This window comes from Heptranchias perlo, chromosome 29, assembly GCF_035084215.1.
Source record: "Heptranchias perlo isolate sHepPer1 chromosome 29, sHepPer1.hap1, whole genome shotgun sequence".
NCBI classification, from domain to species: Eukaryota; Metazoa; Chordata; class Chondrichthyes; order Hexanchiformes; family Hexanchidae; genus Heptranchias; species Heptranchias perlo.
In genome coordinates, this window is record NC_090353.1 from 11,289,838 (window position 1) to 11,302,662 (window position 12,825).

A 12,825-nucleotide genomic window follows, 5' to 3' on the forward strand; every position below is an offset into this window, starting at 1 on the left:
AGCCATCCCTGCAGCCTAGATGTTAGAGACTGAGGCTTTGCACGAGGACTGCACAAAGGGAGAATTTACCCTCTACTGTGCCATGCAGTATGGACAGATCGCCCTATGTTTGAGAACAATGGACGCAAAATATCAAGCAAAAAATAGGAAGTCATTAACTTCTTCACTAAGAATTCCTTCAATGGCAGTGACTCTCATGGGAATATTCTACCCCAAGAACCAGCCAAAGTTTAAATGACTTGACATTCTCCATTGTACTTCATTCCTATAATAACATTGACCAGACACCAAAGCATCTCGCATAGTCAACCAAAGATCCACTGTGTAGTCATCACCCAATGACATTAAATTCAATATGACTTGTCAGCAATGAAGGTTCAACAGGCAACACAAATTGTGAGGATTTGCAGTGCGGACAGCTGATAACAGTGTTATAATGGTTTCTTCCATTACCCCTCCTCTCCTGCAGGTGGCAGCATAGTCTGAGGTACAGGTCTACTGCCGTCGGCAGCCCTCTGAAACCTCACCCACGTGGCCATTGTCCTGTGCACTCGGTCAGCGAGCGCCGGCCGGCTTTTTGATCACGGGAACTTCACAGGTATGCCAGCCCATGTCCTTGCCCACACTTCCAGTAGGGGTCACTAGGCAGTAAGCAAGAGCTGGAACCCTTATTTGTCGTTAGCCTAAGAAAGTTGAGCCAACCTGTTGAACGCCCACCACCAGCCAGGAAGAAAACAGGTAACTCAGCGCAGACCAGGAATCAAACCTGGGTCTTCCTAGTCTGCACAGCATCAGTCAGTACATTTACCCAGTGAGTTATCGAGAGGAGGTGCAAGAAAGATATTCCATTAATTTCCAAACGGGTTCTCCCGATCACCTGTCATAACTTCAGTGAGCGATCTGCGGAAACCTCAGAGAAGTGTTGTAAGCAGCGCCTACTCCGTTTCTTCAGGTTTCTGTGGATCCTCGGCCGAAGGTTATGGCAGATGATCTGGAAAACCCCCATGGAAATTCACTCTCATGGTTTTAGAGTCACACTATTGAGTAAGTGTATTTCTGAGCATGTTCGGTTTTCTTTAAAACAACAAATTCCAAAGTCATATCTTGCCTGGCTGAGACGGGATATAAATGGGCGACCTGCTCCAAACTCAATATCGCTTTGTATCGCTCAGTAGCAGCTAAGTAAGAATGGTCCAGGTTGAGTAAACCTCCCCATTTCCACCCTCTCTCCCAAAATGAAATCAGGACTTCATGGCTTGATGGAATCACAGGTGCCAGCCTTTGTTCTACCATTGTGTGGAGCGTTGCAATAGGTCAGCAACAGGCTGTGAGTCTGCACCCTGTGGCGAGCTAAACATATAGCACATACAACCATGGCTCAGTTGGTAGCCCCGTCACTTCTGAATCAGAAGGTTGTGGGTTCAAGTCCCACTCCAGAGGCTGCAACACATAATCTAGGCTGACACCCCTGAGGGAGTGCTGCTCTGTCGGAGGTTGTCATATGAATAAGACGTTAAACTGAGGCCCATCTGCCCTCTCGGGTGCTATTTTGAAGAAGAGCAGGGGAGTTCTCCCAGGTGTCCTGATCAATGTTTATCCCTCAACCAACATCACTGAAACAGATTATCACATTGCTGTTTGTGGGACCTTGCCGTGTGCAAATTGTCTGCCATATTTCCTACGTTACAACAGTGACTGTACTTCATTGACTGTAAAGTGCTTTCAGGCATCCTGAGGTCATGAAAGGCACTATACAAATGCAAGCCTTTCTTTCTCTTACCTTTAACAATAATTTGTGACATCGTTTCGATCACCCCAAGACTGGACATCGCCACGCAGGTGTAATTAGCAGACTCCCGGATACTGTTAAGCTCCAGAACATTCCGGCCAACAGGCATGTCGTCTTCTGGGGTCAGATCTTCAGCTCCCAGCATCCACTTCACGTAGGGCATGGGGGAGCCCACGGCAACGCAGGTAATGTTCACACTCCCACCGGGCACAATCTCTTGGCTGAGCGGAGGGCTGATGGAGAACCTCGGTGGAACGCGGCGAACTGAGGGCGGAACACAGAAAGGTAACAACAAGCAAGAAAATGAGAGTTGGCAGCATTTGAGAGACACAGCACAGTAACAAAATGAGTCCACAGAAAGCACATTCGTAGCACAAGTGTTCAGTGACCAGTCTGAGACCCATCACAGCACATTGAGAGACACAAAAATTTATTAGTTAGTTTCTCATCTTAAATGTGTGTTGGTAAGGAGGGGGGGCGAGATTGTGAATTCCAGAAATACAGGCATATGCAGAGCTCTCAGTCATGTGACATCAGCAACCATTTTGTTTGAGTGGGGATATTGTGATCTGTGCCAGATGGTGGCATTCTACAAAAGGAGAGATATAGCAGGAGGAAGAAGCTAAATCAGATTCCTCGGCCTTCAGTTGATTTGCTCACGATATTCTCCATAATAACTAAAACAATTGGACATGCGGATTTTGCAAAGAATTTGTGCCTTCATTAAAAACATCTTTTTTAACTAAGTATCTCTATAAAGGCTCGTCTTTATTAAAGAAAAGCCAATTTTTAAAAATTCTGCTTAAATGTTTTTCACAAAAGGGCAATGAGAGAAGAACAGCACTATCTTTTTTTATCTTAACACATCACTGGCAACCATCCCTCAAGGGGGCCTTTTCACCAAGTTAACTATGCATAAATTTGGACCAATTTTGATGGTGTCTCCTCCGTGTTAAAGTCTCACTTCAGCTCCAAATAGAACTGCCGCCCTCAGCTGGTCAGTTTCGGATGACATCATCCGGTCAGCCAGACTGATAGGACTGGAGGGCTATTCCAGTACAATTTCTTTTGACACAGCTGATTTTTAAAATAATTCTTCTGGTGATCTACCCCAAGCAGTCCTGCCCATCTATCCTCCTAATGGGGAGCACTATCTGTCGTTAACTGATTAAATATGGATGATCAACATCCAGGGATAGCATAGCTGCTCCGGCCATCTGTTGCTGTGGAACCTGTGCTTCCTCCTAAGAATTATGTCATCAAAAATGGACTGGTTGGTTGGCATCACCGTTGACAACTGAACAGGTAATTGGAAGAGTGCCATTTTTCTGTGGCAGTCCAACTTGCACAAGAAATAAAGTCTTTCCTTCAGACTCAGAGGCAAGGAGCTGCGAGTATAAATATCCTGTGACACCCATGTACCAGTCATTTGGTACATCACTGCTGGATGGGATCATTCCTTAAACACCCTTAAAGAGTTTTCACACAATCTGATAGTGAGCCCTTGTCGAAAGAAAAAAATTGCTGAACATGTGGCTTTATTTTTTGATCAAATGCTATTTTGTTGGCAATAAAGTTTTATTTTCAAATTTTGTGTCTGCCGGAGTGAATGGCAGATTTGGGGAGGCTTGAGTCAATGGTTTTGGCTGCCTGATTTCATTTATTCTCAACTCACTGAAAGAGGATACGCAGTTTCGGTTAAAAAAAAAGCTCTTTATGAGTCTTGCTAATATTCCCAATAGAGCTTTCTTTCCCTCTTTTCCTTGGTGAAAAACTGACTCGTTGCCCTATCTCCCACCCCCTCTGCCCATAAAAAGTCCAGTTGTCCATTTATTAATAACAACAAAACGACAAGCAGTCGTGACCAAGATGGCGGCCTTATCTAACCCAGTTCAGTGCAACCGTTGATGGAAAATGAAAACAATGGCCACCAAATCCATTGGATGGGTGTAGCTGGCTGGCCAGCCATGGGAAAAGACTGCAATTGAAGTGCGTCCATTGATTGTCATCTGCGATGTATCAAAGGTGTCCAATCGGCTGGGAACAATAAAGATGAGAAACACTAATGAAATTTTTGTGGTGCAGGTATATCGACTGTACGAAGCCTTTTCAAGATATTACAAGGATCCATCAAATAGATGCATCTATCAGTTCACAGACACCATGCAGAAGGTAGAGAGATATATAAATATATATATGCACATAGGAATATATAACTGGAGGATCGCTAGCATGCCCAGACGGATTGGGGAGGGACCCACTTCAATGCTGCGTTACTTCCAGCCGATGTGACAGAATGTGGTGGCTCACATTGTCACATCGCAGCAGTCCTGGCAGAAAAAGAAAAACAAATAATAATAATAAAAAAATAAAAAATCAAAAATATAATAGAAATGTTGACTACACCAACAGGTAGTGCATCTCCTTTGCTTGGAAGTGGATGCAGCCTCAAGACCTTACACAGTCGAACATGGATGCACATGGGACGAGACAGAGTTGCGGCATGGACATATGGGGGAGGGAAGGGAGGGGGAAAAGGGACACTGAGGGTTCTCATGCAGACACAGGCAAGGGGATGGGTACAAAAGGACTTGCCAGTAGTGACAGCCAGAGAGAGAGAGAGAGAAAGAGAAAGAGAGAGAGGGGAGAGGGGGGTAACCGTTCAGGCACAGGTACTGCACGCACCAATATTAGGCCTGTGCCACACTCACATCCCCGATCCACAAGTACAGGCCCACTTTAAGAAACGCACAGAATCATAAATATGGAGAGGTCCCACGCTTTCGCGTAAATTGCTCTCAGGTTTTTCTTTTTTTTTTGCACACTTAAATCATAATGGCATGCCACTTTACACCAGTTCCTAAATATTCACCCATAAAGTGCCACCAATATGGCATATTTTGGTTGTCCATGTTCCATCTGCAACAGTCTCCAAAATCATGTCAGGCTTTTTTTCCTCTCACCTCCCTGCGCTAATTCTGACCAGAACGAATACGTGTGGAATGCTAAGAGGGTGGTAGGGGGGGGCCCCCTTTCAGTCTCCTTTCACTCCTCAAAGCCAGACTTTTAGTTCAGCAGCGATCATGGTCTTCTGTATAAAATGGCTGCCCAGAGTCCCAAGTGAAAGGGGCTTGAGCAGGCCCATCTGGTTATCAGAGGAATACCAGGCAGCAGACTGCCCTGCCAATGTGCAATTGGTAATAAATTACACTACTTTTCTAAAAACCCAAGGTCACCCGTCAGTGATAAACTTGTCCACATTTGCCTCCACAAATGGATGACTATTTGGCTTTTATGCTCTTCATGCAAATTGTCAATTATGACCACCAGTCTGTGACATTGGTCATGTAGGTTGAAAGTTGTTAATGAATCATTGTAATTGGGCAAGCAATCACCCCTAGCAACACAGAACTGGGGGGTTGAATTTTGACTGCTGTCCAAACTCAATGCACCTTAAGAGGAGACTTTTACTACCCTGGCCAGGCTATTATTGTCCACTTTAGTACAGTTGAATGATTAATATCTTTGGAGGGGGGAGAAACCAAGCTGGAATAACTCTTTTGTTGGCCAGCTTGGTCAACATCCTACAATCAATCAGGTCATGAATTGAGCCCAGAGGTACATGGAGGAGCAGGTCTACCAAGGGCCATAAGTGAAGGGGAGACAAGCCCCAGGTGGTCCTGGGTTATGTTATAAGTAGCACTGCTGTGAGGAAAGTCGCCGTGGTGATGGGATAGGGTCCCCACTCTCTCAACCATGGAATGTATATGGCGCAGGATGACCCCAATGGGAAAAATAAGGGAAAGTAACTTTAAATAAAGGAGGATTACTCACACCAAACAGAAAACAGTGTTCCTGTGATCTCATTTTTCAATGTCTTTTGTTTGTACGTCATAATTTGAGAAGTTAAAGTGAGGAGCAATACCTTGTGCTAAATGCATGAGAAACATCAGGAGACATCCATAACCAAACTTCAGATCTCTGAATCTGAACCTTGGATTCATGTCTCTCCAATGCCACAGTCACTTTTACAATACATCCTCAGGGGTCCCGATCACTGGACTACACTGGAAGGGGCAGAGTTGGTGCCTGAAACCTCAGTTGATCAAAGCCGCCAAATTCAGATTCTCAAAACCATTTTGCTGCTTGTCCCTACCCATGGCTGCCTCGTCAAAGGGCAGTGCCAACCTCATTTCTCAGATGGTACGTGGTACAGTGCCACACGAATGAAAAAAAAGACCTGGTTCTCGTGACCCGTGAGCACCCAGGCTCCTGCTTGCTGATGAATTATAAGGTGGCATTGAGTGGGATAACCATCTAGGGATAAGAAATTCCTCCCATTCCAATCAGCCTCTTGCAGCTACAACATGGACGTCAAAAAGTGGTTGGCTTATCAGCGCTGGACAGTGTGGTGAGCGGACAGTCCTACAACGGACGCGCACAGCAAAACCACATGGTCCTCACATCATTCGTATTGGACTATTACCACCAGCAAGCACCGGATGGGAGAGGCTCCAGGAACTTACACGTACAGATACAGTTTGCAAAGAGACGCAGAGGTCGAATGTGAGATGCATACACTGAGTTACCATGGTGATTGAGGAAGGAGAAGAGGGGGAGTACAGAACTGGCAGTAAATTAAAGAGAAGCACCATCAATCTGTTTGTGATTGAGACTACAGGGACATGTGGATCAAGGCTTGAGGGAAACAACTAACGAGCCCGAAGATTGAGAAGAATGTCAAAAACGGCGGTAGGGGAGGGAAGACGGGTGAAGGAGCTGAAAGAGATACACTTGCAAAACACAGTAGAAACTCCATTTACCTTAAAAAGCAACACGTCTGTAGCGGGCACTAAAGGAGAACTTGAAATGGTATATTTATAGAACTTAATGCAGACAAACACGGGCAATTTAAAAAATGAATTTCTACAAATGAGTTGCGCATTTTAATGAGGCAACGGCAGTGCCAGAGAATATTTTAATCAATTTCCTTTTCCCCCTGGCCTGGGCTAACAGGAAGTAAAATTAAGAAAAAACTGAGGCAGGTTTTGTTGTTCAACTGTTTTTGTTAATATTTGTTCAAATTTTTATGTATTTTGTTTTAATTAATACTGTGCCTCTGTATGGGAACGGGTGTGTGTGTCCATATAAATATGTATATCTATATAAATGTGTGTGCTTATGGATGCGTTTGTGCCTGTAGGCATGTGTGTTTGTAAAGATGTGTGTGTAGGTAGTGTAGGTATGTGTGTCTATGCATAATTGTGTCTGTGTGTACGTGTGCACCTGATTAGATTTCTGCATCAGTACATGTGTGTGTGTGTGTGTGTGTGTGTGTGCGCATTTGTGTAGGTCTGCATGTCTATGTACATATTTGTTTGCAGATATGTGTCTATGTAGGTTTCTGCATCAGTGTATGTGTCTACATGTCGGCGTGTGTCTACGTGTATATTTGTGTGCGCAGGTGTGCGTGTGTGTAGATTCCTATATTTGTGCCTGTGTAGGGAGAATCCTGCTCCATTTATTCATGTTTTTTGTGTAATCTGAAGTTTAAGGAATGTTGGGGGAAAGGACAGAGTCAGGGTGAGATTACCCCACGAGGGGGACAGTTATGATACTCCCAAAGGATACAGGGATAAAAGTGCTACCAGGACAGCTGCTTTTTAGGCTACTTCAAATGTACTCAGCCCTGCATCAGGTAGGTTGATGGAAGTACCTCTTGTTATGGGCAACTGAGTGACAGCACACACTCTTTGCAATATGTGGGCATGCAGTGTGGTGCAGACAAGTTACGTGGTGATGCAAACCATATTGCATGTGAGTGTGATAATGGTACAGTGACAAAGAAGCTGGGGGAGTGAAGGGATGGGAATAGGTGAGGAGAATCTTCACACATTAGCACCGTTCATGGAGACATTTTGTGCATTGTGCAGAGATCAGATTCTACTGGAATCTCTTCTATGCAGTAATTCAGGTCCAAACCAGTCCTGGGACTCCTGGAAATGTGTGGAATTCTGAGTCCAAATCCTGATATATTCTCAGTGAAACAGGAGGCCTGTTTATACTACCATTCCTGAGACCAGATTGTAGGAGATCAGCAACCTTGAGCCAGCTCCCTGATCCCCTTATTCCAGCAGCAGAATTGTAGACCCAGAAAGGTGTCTAGAGTTACTCTACAACAACAACTTGCATGTTATGTAGCAGGACTGCTTTTTGCATCTCAATGACCCAGTTTCAGACTAATCTGGAATGAAAAAACCAACCACACTCACGCCAACAGGAATTAGATCACATATCACTAACTGAGTGCTATGGCAGCTGTTGAAGGATCCCCACCGCAGATCAAAGTGAGGAAGGGGGAGGGAGAAAAGAGCCAGAGGGAAGTAAGTTTGTCCTGGTTTGATCGAGCGTTACAGCTATGACAACCAGTCTAGCCACAGATGCCACATGACCTCACCACGGCACTCTTAACTCTTCCAGGGTTCATCCTACGTCTCAATCTGCAGAACAATGCAAACAGTCTAGGTTTCGCTCCAAAATGAGATCTGACCTGTTAACAAACAAGCCTACGTGTAACCTGGTTCCACTCCAAACACCAGTTGAGGAAAAATAAAACAAATAGTTTCTAAGGAGTGAGGATGGAGGTTTTCTTCCTATTTTGCGTGACTGCAATATTTGAATGCTTGCTGAATTTGCCTAATCTAATAATCATTATTAAAGTGACAATTTGGGCATTTTCATCAAAAATGCTTCATTGATTAGGGAGTGCAAGGGCAGCACTGTATAGCCTAACCGAAAGAGACACGCCAAATAATTAGCATAAAGTTGAGCTGGCATGTAAGAACAGGCCAGGCCCACACCTTCCACAAACCAACAATCTGCTCCGTGGACTCCACCCAATTTATTTAATCTCCTGAGGGGCAAGTTCTAATTTAAATACTGCTTAAATCAAGCAAAATTCCAGAATATCCATCCGTGCAACCGCACATCTTTACTATTGAAATCAGGCAACATTCCCTTCCCATTGGGAAAGGACAAATTGGATGGAAAACCCACATTCTGAACCACCCCCACAGCAGATTCCATGGGGTGTTTGATCTTGGTGTGCACCTACCCTATAACCTTCAACTGTGTTCCCAACCAGATATTTCTGATCATTTAACTAAAGAACATCAACTGTTCAAGCAGCACTTGAGGATTTGAGTAAATAATCTGGGCTGACACTACAATGCAGGAGCGAGGGAGTGCTGCATGTTCGGAGATGCTGTCCTTCGGATGAGGTGTCAAACTGAGGTCACATCTGCCCTTTTGGGTGGATGTTAAAGATCCCATTGCACTATTTCGAAAAAGAGGAGCAAGTTCTCCTAATGCCCTGACCAATACTCCTCCCTCAACCCACACCAGCAGATTTAGACTAATTCATTGCTGCTTGTGGGATCTTACTGTGTGCAAAATGGTTGTCATATTTGCCTATATAACAACGATCACTGCACATCAAAGTAATTTGTCGTATGTGAAGCGCTTTGGGATATTTCTGAGACATGTGACAAGGTGCTCCATAAATGCAAGTCATTTACCCTCTCCAGGAGACAGGCCGTGTTATAGAGATATGCAAGGTAGGTTCTCACTGTGAACAGTATTACAGTAATAATTTGATCAGCCAGTGCTCATTATCATTGTAACATCAAATGTAATGATGCATGGTTTATCCTGAGACTTGCTGTTATGACTTCTACATGCAATCCCTTTTAAAACAAAGTTACTAGAAATAATTATGACTCGGCCCCAGGGAAGGGGATCAATAATTTGTTCAGAAACCTTAAGAATTTAAGGCACTGTAAGAAAGGAGCTGACTTCAGTTTCAGTTGTGTTTTGCGAGTGTTCATCTTTCAAAACCTAATTCATTTTTTAAAAATTGGATGGGAAGGGAATAAAGAATGTTCTAGACTATTCCTTTGAAAATGTGGCAACGCTGTTTGGAAGATTCCGAGCCCTGATTCACAGAAGAATGTGACAGTGAGTACATTCAGGGAGGGATGGGGGGTGGCGGGGGAGGGGAAGAGGGAGGAACATCATCACCAAATAACCTCCACAAGGCAAGCTACACTGCACCAGACACCAAAGCACCGATGAGCAAGAAGGCACAGATTATCTGCCATTTTGGCAAGAGTCATAATCTGTGCCAAAATGTTAAAAAGCCACAATAATTTGCAACTTCCAGTTCATTACTACAATTAGATTACACCAACCCACTGAGAAGGAGAGTAGTGTTTTTTTATATATATATAAAAAACTCCACTGGCCTGGGTTACAGGTGCTAAAAGGGAGAATGTAAATTAGAACCATGAACCAGCATTTCAGTCACTTAACAAACAAAGGCTCTTTAAAAATTGGGTTGGGATAACCTCCAAATAAAGTACTTGCTCAAAGTGGCCTCAAATGGCAGAATCTGTCACAATGCTGAACTGCACAGCACAAGGCGACCAGAGCTTCTCTAAAAAGGATTTCAGATCAAAGCTGAATGCTGACTCAGATAGACTCTTGTCAGTCATTTCCAGATGGCACTGGGCTATTACACTGAATTGGACAGCCCAATACCAACAGTTGGGGGATAGACATGGAAGGTGTTGGGTAAGGCTAGCCTCTTCATTTGTTCGAAAAGCCTCTATTACAGGTTAAACTGACACAAAGGCAAGCACTATATTCCTTCTAGTGCGTTAGCTAACTGGTTTGAATCGGGGCACGGACTTTAGAAGGTGTAATCTAATCAATTGGAAGACAGAGAACAGCAGTGCAGAATAGCAAGAGAAAAGACAGGCAGACATAGAGAGAGTTCAACATACCAGACAGTTCAGTGTTCCCACTGCACAAAGTGTGTTCTGATGCATGATGATAACCACCTGATACAGAATCCTTTGGCGTCAAGATTTTCTGACATTCAGAACTCTTGTTTGCACTCTTTACTCCACAAAGAATGACTTTCACACACACTTAACACTTGATCAAAGCATTTTCACTGGAAAATATGTTAAGAACGAGCTTTGTAAACAGAAACCCCATTTATACCATGTGAGCAGCAGTTGAAGCTAATTCCAACTATAGCTGATGACATTTGGAGCAGTACATATCACACCATCAGAAGACGCTTCTCTGATGTCCTAACAGCCACGTGACATCGTAAAGTGGCTTAATGGAGTGGCATTATTCGAAACTGAAGACAAAGATATAAATTTGTCTCTGAATACAACTAGTTTAAAGGTCATCACTAGCTTCATTGCAACCATGAGTGACACCTTCACAACTCACTCCTGAAACTATCACTGGTAGATTACAGGATGGCCTTTTTGGTTGTGGACTCAAACTGCGAGTTCCACTATTCCTTGGTCACGTATCCTCCATGCAGCCAAGGTCAATCATCAGGCCTGTCCATTTACCCAGATAAAATGAATGGTGCCATGCAATTCTGCTTTCCTTTGTCTTGCCTCCCATCTGAGATTTTGCTCCAGTTTTACCATGGGGGAGTTTGGTCGTCTGAAGTAGAAAAGAAACACCATGTTGTACCACATGCCAGTGAGAGTCCATGTTGGCTGGATTATGGTTACTGGACTCGCTCTCTTCCCACCTCCCTCCAATTCTGCACAGACATGGTGTGGATTCCAAATTCCTTCAAGGTTTGAGGTGACTCCAAACTGTGAAGGATTCTATTGTAAAAACATGACCAACTGTTGTCCAGGCAACAGGCTTATTGCAGGTCTACACTTTAAAGCTGCAATATGTTGCCTTAAATCAGTCTTCTTTACCCATGACTGACTGCCACCAGTCAATCGGATAAAACAGCTACTGTCATTTTTAAAAACAAATGCATCTAGTTAATGCACTAAAGAGCCATCTGTGTACTTTACTGCCAAGTGAAGAATATGCAGGAAAACTACAGGATGCAGCCAAGGTCAATTGTTCGGCCTGTCCTCAATTTGACAAAACCATTAATTCATTCTTGTATATAGCATCTTAATCGTAGAATTTAATTTTGTATTTCTTTATAGTATTTTTAATGATGCAGGTTATTGCCTCTCCTATGAGCCATGGCTGAATTCAATATGACACCATTAAATCATCATCAAGGCCTGCCCAACCAAGCTGAACCAATCGCAATCAGATGTAAGAGACGCCTTTGATCTATCAGCTTTTGGTATAGACGGTGGAAGATGGGAATGGAGATGTGTGATTGTGGGAGGTGGGTTTCGAAAACAGGGGGAAAGTTCAGCTATTTTTGAGTCTGATTGGATGGTTGGCAAACTCTTATAATTGACAACAGTGAGCTAAAAACTAGATGCACAGACCCATGCCTTTCAAATTCATTACTTCCACAAATTCTCCCCATCGTGGAGCTTGTGAACTCAGCCACATTGTGGGCAGGTGGGCTAGGTGCTTCCTTACAGGGAAAGGGGGAAAACAATCGACTGGAAAACCACACACCGAGCCACTCCCACATGCAGAATGGCATTGGTGTTGGCCTGGGATCAGGTTGCTTACCCACCGTCGCAGCCACAGGTTGTACATGGCCTGAGAGATGAGAGGTGGGAAGAGAAGAGTTTATATCCTCACAAACATAAAGATGTCTTTCTACTCCCCCGATCTATGCTTACTATCAGTGCATTAATTCTACTGATTCCAAGCTCCCATTATAAATAACTGCACTGAGATATTAAACCTTAGCCTCTGTCTTCATCACAGACTTTCAACACATTTTGCCACACTGGAAGTTTGGCTGATTTAGGGATCACCCTGAGAGGCATGCAGACCATCCAACTACTGGCTCAAGAAGTAATGTTGATGTGGGAATGTGAGGGAAGACTGACCTGTAAAGGGGGCTTGGGACCAGAAATGCAAGACTGAACTTGTATGCCATTATCAGTCCATGTAACATCAGCAGCTTGCTGTCAGTACTTCATGTGTCTCATTGAGACTTACCTTCACGAACCAGAGAGATTGGATTGTGTGGATTTACTCCAGTTTACTCAAGGTACAATATCAAC

The 12,825-nt window shown here is 43.9% G+C and overlaps 1 protein-coding gene across 1 annotated transcript in view; it reads right to left on the reverse strand.

The window, feature by feature from the left end:
• LOC137299396 (receptor-type tyrosine-protein phosphatase delta-like) overlaps positions 1 to 12,825 on the reverse strand; it is a 424,076-nt gene that overhangs the window by 148,915 nt on the left and 262,336 nt on the right. The window contains exon 7 of the mRNA XM_067968105.1: positions 1,781 to 2,053. Within this exon, the coding sequence (XP_067824206.1) occupies positions 1,781 to 2,053 (273 nt within the window). The remainder of the gene's footprint in view (positions 1 to 1,780; positions 2,054 to 12,825) is intronic.